Below are 14,822 nucleotides of genomic sequence, written 5' to 3'. Positions count from 1 at the left end.
GTGATTATTTTTTTTTCCCTTTTTCTCCCCAAAGCCCCAGTAGATAGTTGTATGTCCTAGTTGCACATCATTCTAGTTGCTGTATGTGGGACGCGGCCTCAGCATGGCCTGACAAGTGGTGCGGCGGTGCGCACCCAGATCTGAACCCGGCCACCAGTAGTGGAGCGTGCACACTTAACCGCTAAGCCACGGGGCCGGCCCCTCCATACGATTATTGGTGCTCAATAAGACTACAAGAAATGAAAGGCAGCTCTTAGGAAGTGCTGTTGAAGACACCGACTTAGACACTATCTCCTAAAGTTCTTAGCTGCAAAATAGTTTACATTTTGATTTCAATTTGAGTTTTTAAAATTCGATGTCACTCTCATGATTCAGCAAATATACATACACACACATACACAGAGATAGAGAGAGGAAAATAGACCACAAGAATTGTGATAAAATGTTAACAATTGGTAAATCAAGGCGAACAGTATATAGGTCTTATTTTTTTCTATCCTTGCAACTTTTCTGTGGGTTTAAAATTTTACAAGATAAATAGGTGGGTGAAAAACAACCAATTACGGCTTTTACAATGTAAAAAACCAGAATGGGAAGAAGGAAAATGATTCCATTTTTATAGTATTTTACAAAGGCAAGGAGAAGATTTAGTGAGCTTAGGAATAAAAGGAGAACTTGAATTCAAAACATATTTACTTATTATAAAAGTTATACAAATTATTTTAAAAAGTTATAAAATAGATAAAAGGGAAAATTCTCTTGTAGTTTCACCGCAAATACATAGATATTTGCTTAGACCTTTTTCCCTATAATGAGGATTTTCTTAGGAGGAGGTTATTATACTGCACAGGGTAATTTAGTATAATACTTAGAAAATTAACTACTAAAAGAAACACGCACACATTCACACAATTGGTTTTGGCTCAAAAGATAAGGGGTCATCTGAAATATATAAGTAGCTCTATTAACAGAAAAGAACAGCAGCACAACAATGACAACAAAAATATGCTCATTAAATGATTAATTTGAGAATGCGATGTTCTATTATGTAATGGAGCATGAGAGGACATTCACAAAATACAAAAGAATGGAAGGGAAGTGTCAACCAAACAAAGGCAATTATTGAATCAAAGCAAAAAGATTGAGAATAAAATTAGGTAATCCTTGGTAAAAGAGTTTTGAGATTCTACATGACAAGTACATACATAGATAACCCAACCTTAAATATAAATAGTTTAAGGTACATTAAAAGAGAGTAAATATGTGGGCCAGCCCCGTAGCTTAGCGGTTAAGTGCGCGCGCTCCGCCACTGGTGGCCCAGGTTTGGATCCTGAGCGCGGCCCAGGTTTGGATCCTGAGCGCACACCGACGCACCGCTTGTCCGGCCATGCTGAGGCAGCATCCCACATACAGCAACTAGAAGGATGTGCAACTATGACATACAACTGTCTACCGGGGCTTTAGAGAGAAAAAGGGAAAAAAAAGGAGGATTGGCAATAGATGTTAGCTCAGGGCCAGTCTTCCTCAGCAAAAAGAGGAGGATTAGCATGGATGTTAGCTCAGGGCTGATCTTCCTCGCAAAAAATAAATAAATTAATTTAAAAAAAAGAGAGAGTAAATACGTAAAGTAATTTATAAATCATGGTGCACCACACAAAATAAAATTACCATTCTTGAGAATGGGGGAAGAAAAGACTGCATTCAAACAAGAAAAACATAGACCTTTGCAATTTCTTATAAATATAAATGTCATAGAAAATTTGAATGCCTAAAGGGAGCATAAGGTCACTTTGTCCAATCTTCTAAATAGAAGTTACAAACTGGCAGCAAAATTTTTGAGTTGGCTTGCACCTATATGCCAATGTTTCAAAATTTAAAAAATTTTACACACAACCAGACTTTTCTAGCTCCTGGACACATTTGCAGCTGCCTCCTTTCAACAAGGCCTGCAAGAGCTCTCGAGTTCTCTTCAGCCTCCACTGCGTCCTACCTTCTTAAGCCCAGTCCACCTTGCTCATTCCCATTACCTGCCTGGTCTCAGTAGGAAATGAGTTTGCAAGCTCCATCTGTAAGATGCTAGCTAGATGAAGAAGGAAAGGAGGGGGAGAGGGAGGGAGGAAGAGGGAAATGAGGGGCAAGCAAGTAAACGTAAGTGAGCTAACAGTGAGAGACACAAATACTCATAGTCTCCATAGGCCCCTTGCCTCAGTTAATGAACTGACCCACACTGCACACACTTTCCTCACTACATATGGAGCTGGGTAGAGCAGCTATTTCCCAGGATAATGTCTTCTACTTATCAGCTCCTATGAAACAACTGGGACAACTGGCAAGCAGTAAGAGAGAACTGCAAATAAACGAATGCATAATGTGTTAATGGTATTGCAGTAGTAGAAAAAGCGTGATTTTTTCCAAATAATTATCATAATAAAGTTATATTTTTAAAAAATTCCTAGAAAGGCAATAATTTTGGTGTGCACACAATTCCAATCTCAAATCTTAACTTGATAAAAACTAGTAACCACTTTATGGCTGCTCTCAAACGTATGCCAATCCAGAGTATCTTCCTGAGGTCCATTTCTCAATAAAAGCATGGACACATCTCACTGTAACGAGGCAGACACGGCAGCTGTGAAGTCACAAACGTGGCCTGAGGTGGTCCCAAGAAACACCGCAGTGGTAGAGTGGATCTGCCATCCTGGCTGGTGACCACGGCTTTCAGCAAGGCTCAGCACTACAGAAGATAACACCCATACACTGTGGGTGCTTAAAGAATATCTGATGATTTACTTTGCCTTACAGAGCATGAAGAGTAAGAAGAAATCAGATTCAGTGTGCTCTAGTGGGCTTCCTTCCTTCCTTTTTCTTTTTTGTCTTTTCTGTGCTTTAAAAACAATGTGAAATCCCGAAGTAATACCAAAGAGTTCAACGAAGTCTGAACGATCTGACACTGTTCGATATACTTGAAGCTTTAAGACAGCTGAAGCTGGAACTGTGATTAAGCAGCTATTTAAATAAACAAACAAAAACTCCTAAAATGCTCAATAGTTTTGAAGGAAATCTTTTTTCCTTTTTGAATAGTGCACAGAGGAATTCCTCATTAATTACCTGTTTTCTGAGTGGATTTAATTCTGCACATCCTTTTGAGAATCACTAATCTACCGGTTCATGCTTGTGGGTCATGCCTGCTAGGAAAATTTTTTAAAGGTAAATGAAGACAGGGAGTAGAAAGGGAAACAAGGCGAAGGCAGAGAGAAGAGGTGAGAAAGCTTCGGGAAGTGACGCCTTAAGACCGTGCCACTCAAAGGTCAGCCCACGCACTAGCTAGCAGCTGGGAGCTGGTTAGAAACGCAGAATTTTAGGCCCCACCCAGACCTACTCAAGTAAAATCTGTGTTTTAATAAGATCCCCAGGCAATTCCTATGCACAATGATGTTTGAGAAGCCCTACCTTACTGTCCATTGCTGGCTCTGTAACCTCAGAAGGAGCTGAAATATGGTGAGAGGAATTCATAGCTCATCCTTACCTGGGTGAGGCAAGCTTCATTTCCTAATCTGTAATAGTATCTGTATGATAGGGTTGTTCTGAGGATTAAGTGAGTTGCTGAACAGCCCTTTCAAAGGTCTTGCTATACAGTAATAGATGTTCATTAGTTTGTTTTTTAAATATGAGATAATATTTTCTTAATTCTAGGTTTAATGGATATATTATTTTAGAATATTATTATTTTAGTTATTGAATTTTTAAAAATACTTATTTTTCTTAAGCAAACTAATGAACTAATTCTTAACACAAATTAGACATACAGATTATATTCTCAAAATATGATCTTATAGGCATACTTAAATAACGGGAGAAAGCACACACATTCATAAAATAAATTTAATATGTACGATCCTCTGAATAATTAATTACCTTAATCTCATCTTTAATTGTAGATGTTATACAAGGTTTTTGACACTATTTCAAATCCCTAGAACACTTAACCCTGATGTCTGGAGGCAAGACTGTGGTTAAAGTGAAAAGGAAGGTTGTCTGTGCAGGCCAGTGAAGGCTCCACTGGTGGCCTGTCTGGGGGTACTGTTTTACGTGATTTACACTTAGCACAGGTAAAAGAAGAGAGAAAAGGGCCTTTCTGGGTGAGGGAGGAGCTGCAGTTACAAAGCAAACGCTATCTGTACCAACAGAAAAAGGCAAAGGAGGAAGGACGTGCTGATAACGGCACAAACTGCCTAAAAATTAAGCACAAAACCAAACACTTGGTGGTAGCCATTAACACACACAACCAAATTCTTACCTTTCTATGCAATCTCCCTGCCAGGAATGTTATGGGATGGTGTATGCCTAACCTGAGAGAGTGAGAGTGTGTGTGCATGTGCGTGTGTGTGAAAGACATCCATGGAGGGCAATGGATGTTGAAGTCACAGGGCTGGGACTGAGGGAGGCTTGTTATGTCACCAAGGCGGGGTGGGGAGCACAGAGGCCTCCTAGAGGTTAGGCAGTCATGTCAGGCCAAGAGATGAGTGACCTGAGAGGGTTACTTTAAAAGGGCCTGAATCCCCATGTCACTCCATGGGAACTATCTGGAAAAGAGAGAGGGACTCCCCTATGTGACTCTGTCAGGCACACTGTTGAAAAGGGAAACTGAAGCCAAGGGTATCAGGTTTAACTCTGTGGATTCAAAAAACACTTGCCAGGAATAAAAGTTATGACTTTGTCTTTCTTCCTCTTGTTCTTTTTTTCACTGAAGTTTTTTTTTTTTTTTTTTTCCCGTTAAGAAGCCTTTCTTATTCTGTGTCTCTGGAATAAAAAGTAAGAGCTTATTCTGTTTCCCCATTCCATGATGTCTTCCTCTTTGGAAACCGAAGCTTAAGAAAAACAGTCTGTATTCAAAAGATCCAAGTCGGATTCTTCTATACATTTGGCTGGAAATTCACTAAGAAAAACACTGCCTTCTAATCTTTTTGAGACGTCCCTAGCGGGACAAGACTGAGGGACCCGACCGGAAGGGGCTTAAAGCCATGCTCGTTAAGTTCCCTTTCATCATGTGAGGCCAACATCCAGGTCAGCATCACCTGAAAGCAGCAGCCCTGCTAACAGCAGCTCACTGGGGGGCCGCTGCCTGAGAACTGACTGACAAGCTGTGACGGGAATGGCAACAGCTAGATGTTTCCTCTAGAAGGTGGCAAGTGTTCCCCATGCAGCATCTCTGCCTGCTCTGCTATCCAATGCATCTGCAGCTGCTCAGGCTGTTTCCTCAGCCTGGAGTACCATTATCCACCTCCTCCTTCTAACATACTCTTACTTCATAGACAAGACCCAAGGTCACCCCTTGTGCATCCTGCCCTGACTTCTCCAGGCAGAATAAACCACTCCCTCCACCTTGCTTTCTGCATAGCACTTACTACTCTATAGTATAGTAACTAGGGCTATGCCTGCAAGATTCTGAGCTCCTTGGGGTTGGAGGTTATATCTTACTCATATCTAACTCCTCATGACGTAGCATAGAGCATGGCACACGGTAAACACGCAGAAAATAAATAAATTTCTCTTTAGAATAAGGCCTAAATTAGCCACTGCTGTAGCTTCCTTACTACCTACAGACCACAAGCAGAGGGGTTTAGAGAAACTGTGCAAGGCAAAAGGCAGAGTAAGTAGTGGGTCCTCCTTGCAATGTCTTTCCATATTCACCTATACGGCATATCTTTTATTCTTTCACTCAAACCTTGGGCACATAGCAATGCGTAGAAATATGCTATCAAGGCATCTGGGAGCTAAATTATGATTTAGAGCCAGAGTGGAATCCTGGTTCTATTTCCCAGGTCTGTGACTCTTGGAAAAGTCAATTTCTCTCTCTGAGCCTTTCTATCCTCATCTGAAAATGGCAACAACATATGCAGCCATCAAAAATAATAATCATTAATGGATAAAGAAGTTGTGGTATATATACACAATGGAATACTACTCAGCCATAAGAAACAATGAAATCCAGCCATTTGTGACAACATGGATGGACATTGAGGGTATTATGTAAAGTGAAATCAGTCAGAGGGAGAAGGTCAAATACCGTATGATTTCCCTCATTAAGTAGTAAATAACAACAACAACAAACAAACACATAGAGACAGAGATTGGATTGGTGGTTACCAGAGGGGAAGCGGGGGAGGGAGGAGGGCAAAAGGGATAATTCAGCACATGTGTGTGGTGATGGGTTGTAATTAGTATTTGGGTGGTGAACATGATGTAATCTATGTAGAAATAGAAGTATAATGATGTACACCTGAAATTTATACAATGTTATAAACCAATGTTACTGCAATAAACAAAAAATTGAAAAAAAAGAAAAGAAAAAAATAATAATAATCATTAAATCCACAAAGATAAATGGAAAGAGTTACAATAGCAAATAAATAAAATAGAAGTGTTTATAGATTTTGATCAAAACTATACAAAAATGTATCTGGTACTGAACAATAACTAGAAGGTAATATGCAAATAAAAACAATTATATCACTGAATGGAAGCATGGGGAATTTTTTCAAACATATCTTTATTATTATTATATAACATTTTCCATTAAAAAAAGAAAATTGGGGTGAGGCCTTACAGGGCTGACATGGCTATTAGACATATGAAAGATCTTTATAAATTCTGGGAAGTACATAGCTGTTAATTTGTTGTTGCTATTATTCCTATTGCTACCATTGCACTTGAATGAAAAAGTCTTTCTAAAAATGACATTAGAAACATACCTTTGTAGACTTATAAGGCCTGAATACTCTTTGTCCTCAGACAAGACAGAGCTAACATATATAAAGCTTTATTAAAAATAATATATACACTCTAGGATTTTCCATGCTTAATCAACACAGTTAACCTGTAGGGGATGTGAATCCTTCTCTTCTAAGAAGCTCAAAGCAGTTCCCCTCCCTGGTCACCACAGGAAGGAGATAAGAAGAGAGCGTGCCCTCCACAGCAAACAAGGCTCAGGCAGGACACGAGCGTCCTGCCAGAGATGATGGGGTAAGCACACAGCCAGGGAAACCAAGTCTCCACACGCAGAGCCACTCTTTAGTTGTGCAGAAAGTGCTCAGCTCTTTCTTCAGACACGCCTAGAAATGTTGCTTAGTCTTGGGAGCTTCATAAATATTGATATTAAAAGTAGTTCTAAGATGCTGAGGAAAGCCATTAATGAGATACACAAACATGTTCCAGTCTTACCCACTGTCCACACTGGCACGGACTGCTGCAACAACACCTCCCAGGACCTGGAGCGGGTCCCCTGGCCCACGGAGGTCAGCACTGCCTCCACTATGAAGGGAAAGAGAGAAGACCTGATTCAGAAGAGTGTCGCTCAAGCCTCAGAAATGCGTTTGGCCTTTACACTCTGATGAAGCCAGATGGACTCGGACACAGTATACTGCCAGCTCACAGCCATCCATGGGATATGCAGTCGACAAATGTACCGAGCCCTAAGTTACAGACTGAGGATATGGAAATCAAACATTTTCTGCCCTTAGGAGCTCACAGTCTAATATACGCTTGAATATATTCAAGAGAATAACAAGATCTATTTGCATGCTGTCGTTCAAAAAACATTCAACCAACATTAAATACATCAGCTATTTTAAGCATTAAATATGAAATAATCATCTAAATTCTCCATTTGTCTTTTTTTCAAAATACTAATTTTTACATGGTACTTACCAGGTATCAGGCATTGTTAAGTGCTTTACATACATTCTGCCATTTAATAATCCTAACAGCCCATGAGACAGGTACTACGATTATGCTCATTTTACAAATGTGTATGTCTGGAACTCTAGTGAATTTCAAAAATGCAACACAGGAAAAAGAAGTTTTAGGTAACTTTTCTGAATAACGTAAGTGATATGATTAAAATCAACTGCTGGATTCAGTTACTTTCATGCCTTTGTTATTTTATACCCACCAAATTTTACGAACTTTCTAAAGCAAATGTTAGGAACATTGTCAGTAGAAATTTCTTTTCCTTTGAAAAAGAGGTAGCTGAGCTCCTCATGTTCCCTTTCCTTCCACCGCTGAGATTTAGTTCACATTTATTGAATGTCTTCTGTGTGCTCAGCATACTATTTATTAGATCAGAACCAAATCTTTAGTAATAGAACTCAGTGCAGGGGAGGAGAGAGAAGTATAATTTATGTCAGAATTTTATAAATGTAAAAATATCACACGTCATATTTTATTTTAATTAATGAAAACGTGCAATTTTTAGAAAATCAACTAAATTCATCAACGCACTAATTTTTCAAAATATTTATTTTTGTGAGCTTCACCTAAATCTCGATTTAAGAAACAATAAAAAGATAACTATGACTCAAAAGGTACAAGATGTGGCCAACAAGTATCTGTCATCATTCAAAAGAGGAAAGTGGTTCTCATAACCACCACCACCACCACCACCAAAACATAACGTTAATAATAGAACAAAGCTTTATTATTTGGCATTTGTTATTTCTAAAAAATGTTATGATATTTTATTTCTCTCTCTATATATAAAATTACCAGATACCTCAGAGCGTTAAGTGAAAACTGTATGAGCCTGGGTAATTAAACTGATAAAGGCTCATTTGATTTCGGTTCAGCTGCTGAAAACTGACATGCATTTAATCAAAAAGTTCCTCAAGAGCAATACAGAATTACAAAGAATGCTTAAAAAGAGAACAAATGAAACACAACTAAATCTTTTAGCCTAATTGTATTATTCACAGAAAGCACTTGATGCCTCATTATTTTCTTAGCGTAACTTTCCTCTCTTTTCTAATCCTCTTGGATGCATTCCTACGAAGACCAGCATATCAACATACAGCTGGAATTTCTCAATTGCCGGTTTTATGCCATTAATTGCAGGTAAATAATGTCCTAAGACACTTAACAGATGTCTAATTTCTTCAGTATATGATTAACCTTGCCTTGTGTACTTCAAAAGAACCTTCTGGGAACCATTTTTCCACTGCTACAAAGAAGGGGAATTAGAAAAGGCAAGATCTGAAAAATTCACACTGAAGTCACATGACAACTTGACACTTAGCTGCTTCACATGCCATTTTGGCCTTTCCCTTATTTCAAGAATAATTTGGGAGGAAGAGTGTCTAACCAGAAGTTAGCTAGTTTCTTGACATATTACACACAATAACAATGATGAAACATTTTCATGGTTCTCTGTTCTCAAGACACAAGACTTTGAGAAATCTAATAAAATTCTTTCTCTCCACATTTGTAAAGTACTTCATAGTTTATAAAATGTTTCTACACGCATGATGATATTTTATCTCCATAACAACCATAAAACAAGCACTATTATTGGCAAAATATCACCTCTGGTTTTCCTCAATGACTATTTTATAGCTTACCTCAATGCAGAAATTATTTTCATTATTGCACTCTGTACTATATCCTTGGGCGAGATGTCAAGAGGGCCCAGAGCCACCTCTAGCAGCTGCTGAATCATTCTTAGAGGCTGACCATCTAAACACATGGCCACAGCTTGATCATGAATTTTCCCTTTTTCTGATCGGGACAGATCATAGAGGTTACTATATTTCTGCAGCATTTCCTGCAAAAACATGGTATTCAACACCTAAATATCCAATAGAAATTAAATGTGTCTACATGTACATAGTAAAACATATTTAGAAGGTTCTCAAAGCAAACACATTACAACCACAAACCACACTGAAGAACATGCAGTGGTTATTAATGACTTGGGCTCCAGGGTTACCAGGCTTGAGTGCAAATCCTTGTTTCGTCTTTTATTAGTTAGTGGGCCTTTATGATCTCAAACGTCAGTATCTGTAATGCGAGGATGAGGACAATAGGTTCTTTTGAATAGAGGGTGTTGGGAACATTAAATGAGATAACAAAAAAGTGAGTCCTTTAGCACAAGGTAATGCTCATCAAGGGCAAGTTTCTCTATTATTATTATTTTGCTACAACCACATAACAGTTATAATAGATTGAACATCAACTCTGTAAACTCAGGAACTGTACATATGTTATCTAATTTAATGCTTAGAATAATCCTGCAAGGAGTTTTAATTAGCTCCATTTTATCAAAAAGAAAATTGAAAACCAAAGATGTTAAGTTAATATGCCCAAGGTCACACAGCCTGCCATTAAGGGAGCTAGGATTAGAATACAAGTCTCCTTCCCCCATCCACATCATCACACTGCCTGTCCCTCTTTGATAATATCTGTACAAACTAACGTGACAACAAATAATTTAAGAAACAGGACACAAACTTTTGCTTTTCATTATGCCAAATATGGTCACTAACGTTAATAACACTTTCCAGGTTCTTCATAGTTTCGCAAGTAATCCTGACTATACTGTTTTGTCTTTCAAAAGAACCATGTGAAAATCTAAACATTAAGTGGACATTTGATGATACTAAAGAATTACTATTAGTTTTTTTGATTGTGATAATGTTGTAGTGGTTATGCGTAAAGGTATCTTTTAGAAATAGATATGGAAGTATGTATGGATAAAATGAAATGACTGGGATTTCCTTTAAAATAATCCACAGAAGTGGGGTGAAGGGGTACGCATGAAATAAGATTGGTCACGTTTTGATAACTGTTGAAGCTGGGAGTTGGGCACATGAGATTTCCTTTACTGTTCTCTTCATTGTGAAACTTTCTATTAAAAAAAAACTGCCTATGAGTTCGGTAGGGCAATTACTAGTATCCCTACCGAGACAAGAGGGAACTGAGGCTCCACAGGATGGAGGCCTTTAATTTAGACTGCACTAAACTTCCCGAGTATATCAGATGTTCTTTCACTGGGTATATTATTAAAGAGGTTACAATCAAGGCCCGAACTTAAAAGGGACAAATGTATAAGGCTGAAGATTATTTCAGTGTTTGCTATGAAAGGTGCCTTAATAAAATCAAGTAACATCCAATTTAGGAACCAGAAGAGTCTACTACAGACCATCCACAGTCTGACTGAACGGCATTTGCAAGTAGCCATTTGGTGCCTTTAAATCACAGCCTAGTTGAAACAAATGGCTGTTTTTGTTAATTACCCTCTTGGCCCCAGCACACTGTTCTAATCATTAAAAAGACAATACTTATTCCAAGGAGAGTAATGACAATTCTCCAGATTTAAACATAGTGTATTTGATTAAAAAAAATAAATAAGACAAGTATTTTAAAATTTTTATACTAATAAGTATAAATCACTTTTACTTGAAGATTCCAAGTTTACCCTAGTTCTTGTAATTATGGATTACTGGACTGTAAATGTCAGCAGGGTAAAATCCAGGGTAAAGCCAATTTGTTCCCTGCAAAGGCTTCTATACTGGTCATACCATTATTTAAAGCTATTCATTAGACAGGTTAATAGGCACTGAAAAATACAAAATGAAATAAAACTGTTTTCAAATTTTTGAATTCTTCCCATTATCTTTTCCATGACGGGTGTGCATTTATGTGTCTCATACAAATTTTGAAGACGTCCATTTGTTTCATTATCTGAACTCCTCTCCACTGACTGATATTTCTATTCAGGAATTTTTTTTTTAAAGCCAAGAATATAATTCAATAAATATGTAAGGTCTAAGAAAAATAACAGAGGAGGTTAGCAGCCACTCATAGGTTTATTTACCATAGCACTAAAGGTGCAAATGGAATATTATTTATATATCTAAACATTGTTTCCACCTATATGAAAACCATTTACTTATTGATTCGTCAACTTTTCAGTTATGGAAATGAGTATCTAAAAATCCCACGACTGTTCTGTGTGACAATGCAGAACAAAAGGGCCAAAAGCTCCTGAGGGTTTTTGCGAGCAGTCCTTACACACTGGTCCTCAAACCTCCTCAGGGCCGGGGCTCCTGATTCTCATGACAGTGCTTTTGCAGACATGAGGGTCTCAACTAGAAACCAACTAGGAACAATCTCACTAGGCAAAAAATTCATATCAGTAATAAAGTTATATTGGAAACATGCAACATAAAAACAAGATGAGAACATATTAAAAAAACCTGTTGAAGTAGGTATGAGTGGCTCTTTCTGAATTTTTCTAAAAATTAGGGGGAAAAAATCTATCACTATTCCGCTGGAGAGCAAAACACTTACCAGCTATAAGGAGAGCTTACAAACCATTGTCTTTTCATCATTTGTCAGCTTCAGGGACCCCTCCCTCACCCTGGGCACCCATCCTGGGTTCACCTCAGGCCCCTCTTCTCCCACTTCCACACCTCCCACCTCTCCAGGTTATCAATTGTGTTAAGTGGCCTAAAATCCTTTTGAAAGAAGTGAAAACTGCATTGACAATCAACCAATAATGAAGAGGCTAAAGCATAAAGGTTTGAGGACCATTTCAAGGGTATCTGCAAGACTGAAAACCCAATTAAAACAACTAATCCAGCTTTAAAAGATAAATGAAAGAATATACTGATGTTATCTGAGTAAGTGAGCCTATGGAAGAGTTCACTTCATTACCTGTTCGCTATTCTTCAGAGAAAGGATGAAGCTATGGTTGAGGGTTTCCAGGTGAGCAAGTGATTTCTCCAGGTGATTCAAGGTATCTACATAGGTCATTTTAGAATCACTAGCTTCTTGAATGTCTTCTTTCGAATTTCTTTTCCTTGGCTTCTCAATAAAATGTTTGACTGTCTTAATAGCCTTTCTAGTCATCTCTTTACGTGCTTCCACAGATAGCTTTAAAAAAACAAGGTATTAAACAACAGTGTGACAAACCAGCCCTACATTATTATACAGTCACTTGCCACTTAACAATGAGGATACATTATGAGAAAAGCATCATTAGGCGATTTTGTAGTTGTGTGAACATCATAGAGTGTACATACACAAACCTAGACGGGATAGCCTACTACACATCTAAGCTCTATGGTACCAATTTTATGGGACCAACGTTGTATACGTGTATATGCGTCGTTGATCGAAAAGTCATTATGCGGCGCATGACTGTATATGGTATATTTAATAAGACATGGTGAGCTAGAGGGAACAAAAGTGAAATTTCAATATATACAACTTTAACCAATGAATAGGACTTTTGTTATACTAGTTTTTCCTCTGTGAAGAAAACAAAAAGTGAGGTACGACTTGCAGTATTAAATTAGCAAATATAGAGTTTTTTAAATGCTAATACCCAAAAGCAGGTGGTGTTGTGATGAGTATTCAAATAGATTGGTGCCAGTGCAAAAAGGAAGAGTCATTTCTACAACCATAATTCCCAGTTCTGATCATTTATTATAAGGCAATAATTCAAAAGAAGAAAATAAGTATATGTATGAAGATTTTAACTGGAATAAGACTACAAAAATACAGCTTCAAAAGCAATCTGTCATTTAATAGTAAGAAAAATAGTACCTAGCTTATGATAAATTACTAGATAGAATATTATGCAGTCACCAAAATTAGAATTATAAAAACAATACAGCAATTTGGAAAATGTTTATCATAAAATGTTAAATTTTAGGAATCAGAAATTATGAAACTGTCTATATCACGCTTATGCTAAAATCTGAAGTATACCTGTGCACACGGCTGAAGACAAAAAAATATATATATATATATATATATACACACCACACACAAACAATATTAGTGACTATTATGTTAAAGTGTTGGGATTATGAGCAATTTTGTTCTTCTCAACTTTCCAGAGTTTCTATAACAATGTTGTTTTCACTCATTTACTCATCAAGTATTTATTGAATTCTGATATGTGACTGGCACTGTATTAGGTATGCAGGGGTTATATTTTTCTAATAATAGTAAAAATATTAGGCTCACTTGCCCTCAAGAATACAAAATCAAGTCTTAACCCATTTTGATGGAGGCACCACACACCTCTGAGCCATTCTGGGGCCTTTGTAGGCCTCACTGATTTGCACTACTTTGGATCCTGGATTTTAGCCTCCTGTCAACTACTCAAGTACATTTTACTATAGCTTTACAAGGACTTTGTGTTGATTTTCTAAAAACAAATAAAAACAGTGAGTCCCTTAGGACAAAATCTTATTTTTCTTATTATTTCTTAAAATCTGCCACCGTATGTCTCCGATTATTCTGAAAAGTCGGCATAGGCTTCAATAAATACATGGCACCAGTGACCACACCTTCCATTTCCCATCAGCCCCCTCCAAGTCTCTCTACACAAAATTAATGTTTTATAATGTAGATAGCTGACATTTTCTCAATCCCATAATAGATACTGGTAAAAGGTACCTTTGGGAAAGTACTATTTCCATTGAATTCTAACGAACCGTTTGCTTTGCAAATGCAGCTTCAAAACAAGTTCTGTAGCCCCCTCTTCCTACCAGATTGCTACCTCCAAGCACCTATGGCATAAAAGTAAATCAGAAGCCACCAGTGACTGGCAAGTATTAGTTATGTTACTGTCTTGTCCCCCGAATAAACTGTGAACTCCTTCCTGTGACTGAGAAACACAAGATACCAGAACTTGTATTTAGTTCAACAGACCTCCCTACTTCTCCCATGATGCGGATGTGAAGACTGAGCCCCAGGGAGGTTAAGTGATACATTTGGGTTCGTCATGTGACTGAGAAGAGTAAAAGCCAGAATTCAGATCCCTTGGTTACCAAGCTCGTACTCCCTTTTCACTGTACATCACACAGCTTCCATTTGGTCATTTCCACCTCCTCACAGACTCTGACAGAGCGTATGATCGAGTGCACGCTGGCTGAATGCTGAACAAAAGCAAGGATGAATAAGAATATAGAACAGTGAACCTTGCCTTTCTAGTCACTTATATTTTTTCCTTAAGAAATATGAGTTTGGGGAAT

General features: G+C 37.8%; 1 protein-coding gene across 1 annotated transcript in view; it reads right to left on the bottom strand.

The window, feature by feature from the left end:
• Nucleotides 1–14,822, bottom strand: part of NBAS (NBAS subunit of NRZ tethering complex) — a 328,999-nt gene that overhangs the window by 45,237 nt on the left and 268,940 nt on the right. The window contains exons 45-47 of the mRNA XM_058551762.1: nucleotides 12,490–12,708; nucleotides 9,393–9,595; nucleotides 7,222–7,311 (exon numbers count right to left, since the gene is read on the bottom strand). Of these exons, the coding sequence (XP_058407745.1) occupies nucleotides 7,222–7,311; nucleotides 9,393–9,595; nucleotides 12,490–12,708 (512 nt within the window). The remainder of the gene's footprint in view (nucleotides 1–7,221; nucleotides 7,312–9,392; nucleotides 9,596–12,489; nucleotides 12,709–14,822) is intronic.

This window comes from Diceros bicornis, chromosome 12, assembly GCF_020826845.1.
Source record: "Diceros bicornis minor isolate mBicDic1 chromosome 12, mDicBic1.mat.cur, whole genome shotgun sequence".
Classification (NCBI taxonomy): Eukaryota; Metazoa; Chordata; class Mammalia; order Perissodactyla; family Rhinocerotidae; genus Diceros; species Diceros bicornis.
This window is presented reverse-complemented; position numbering and strand designations above follow the sequence as displayed.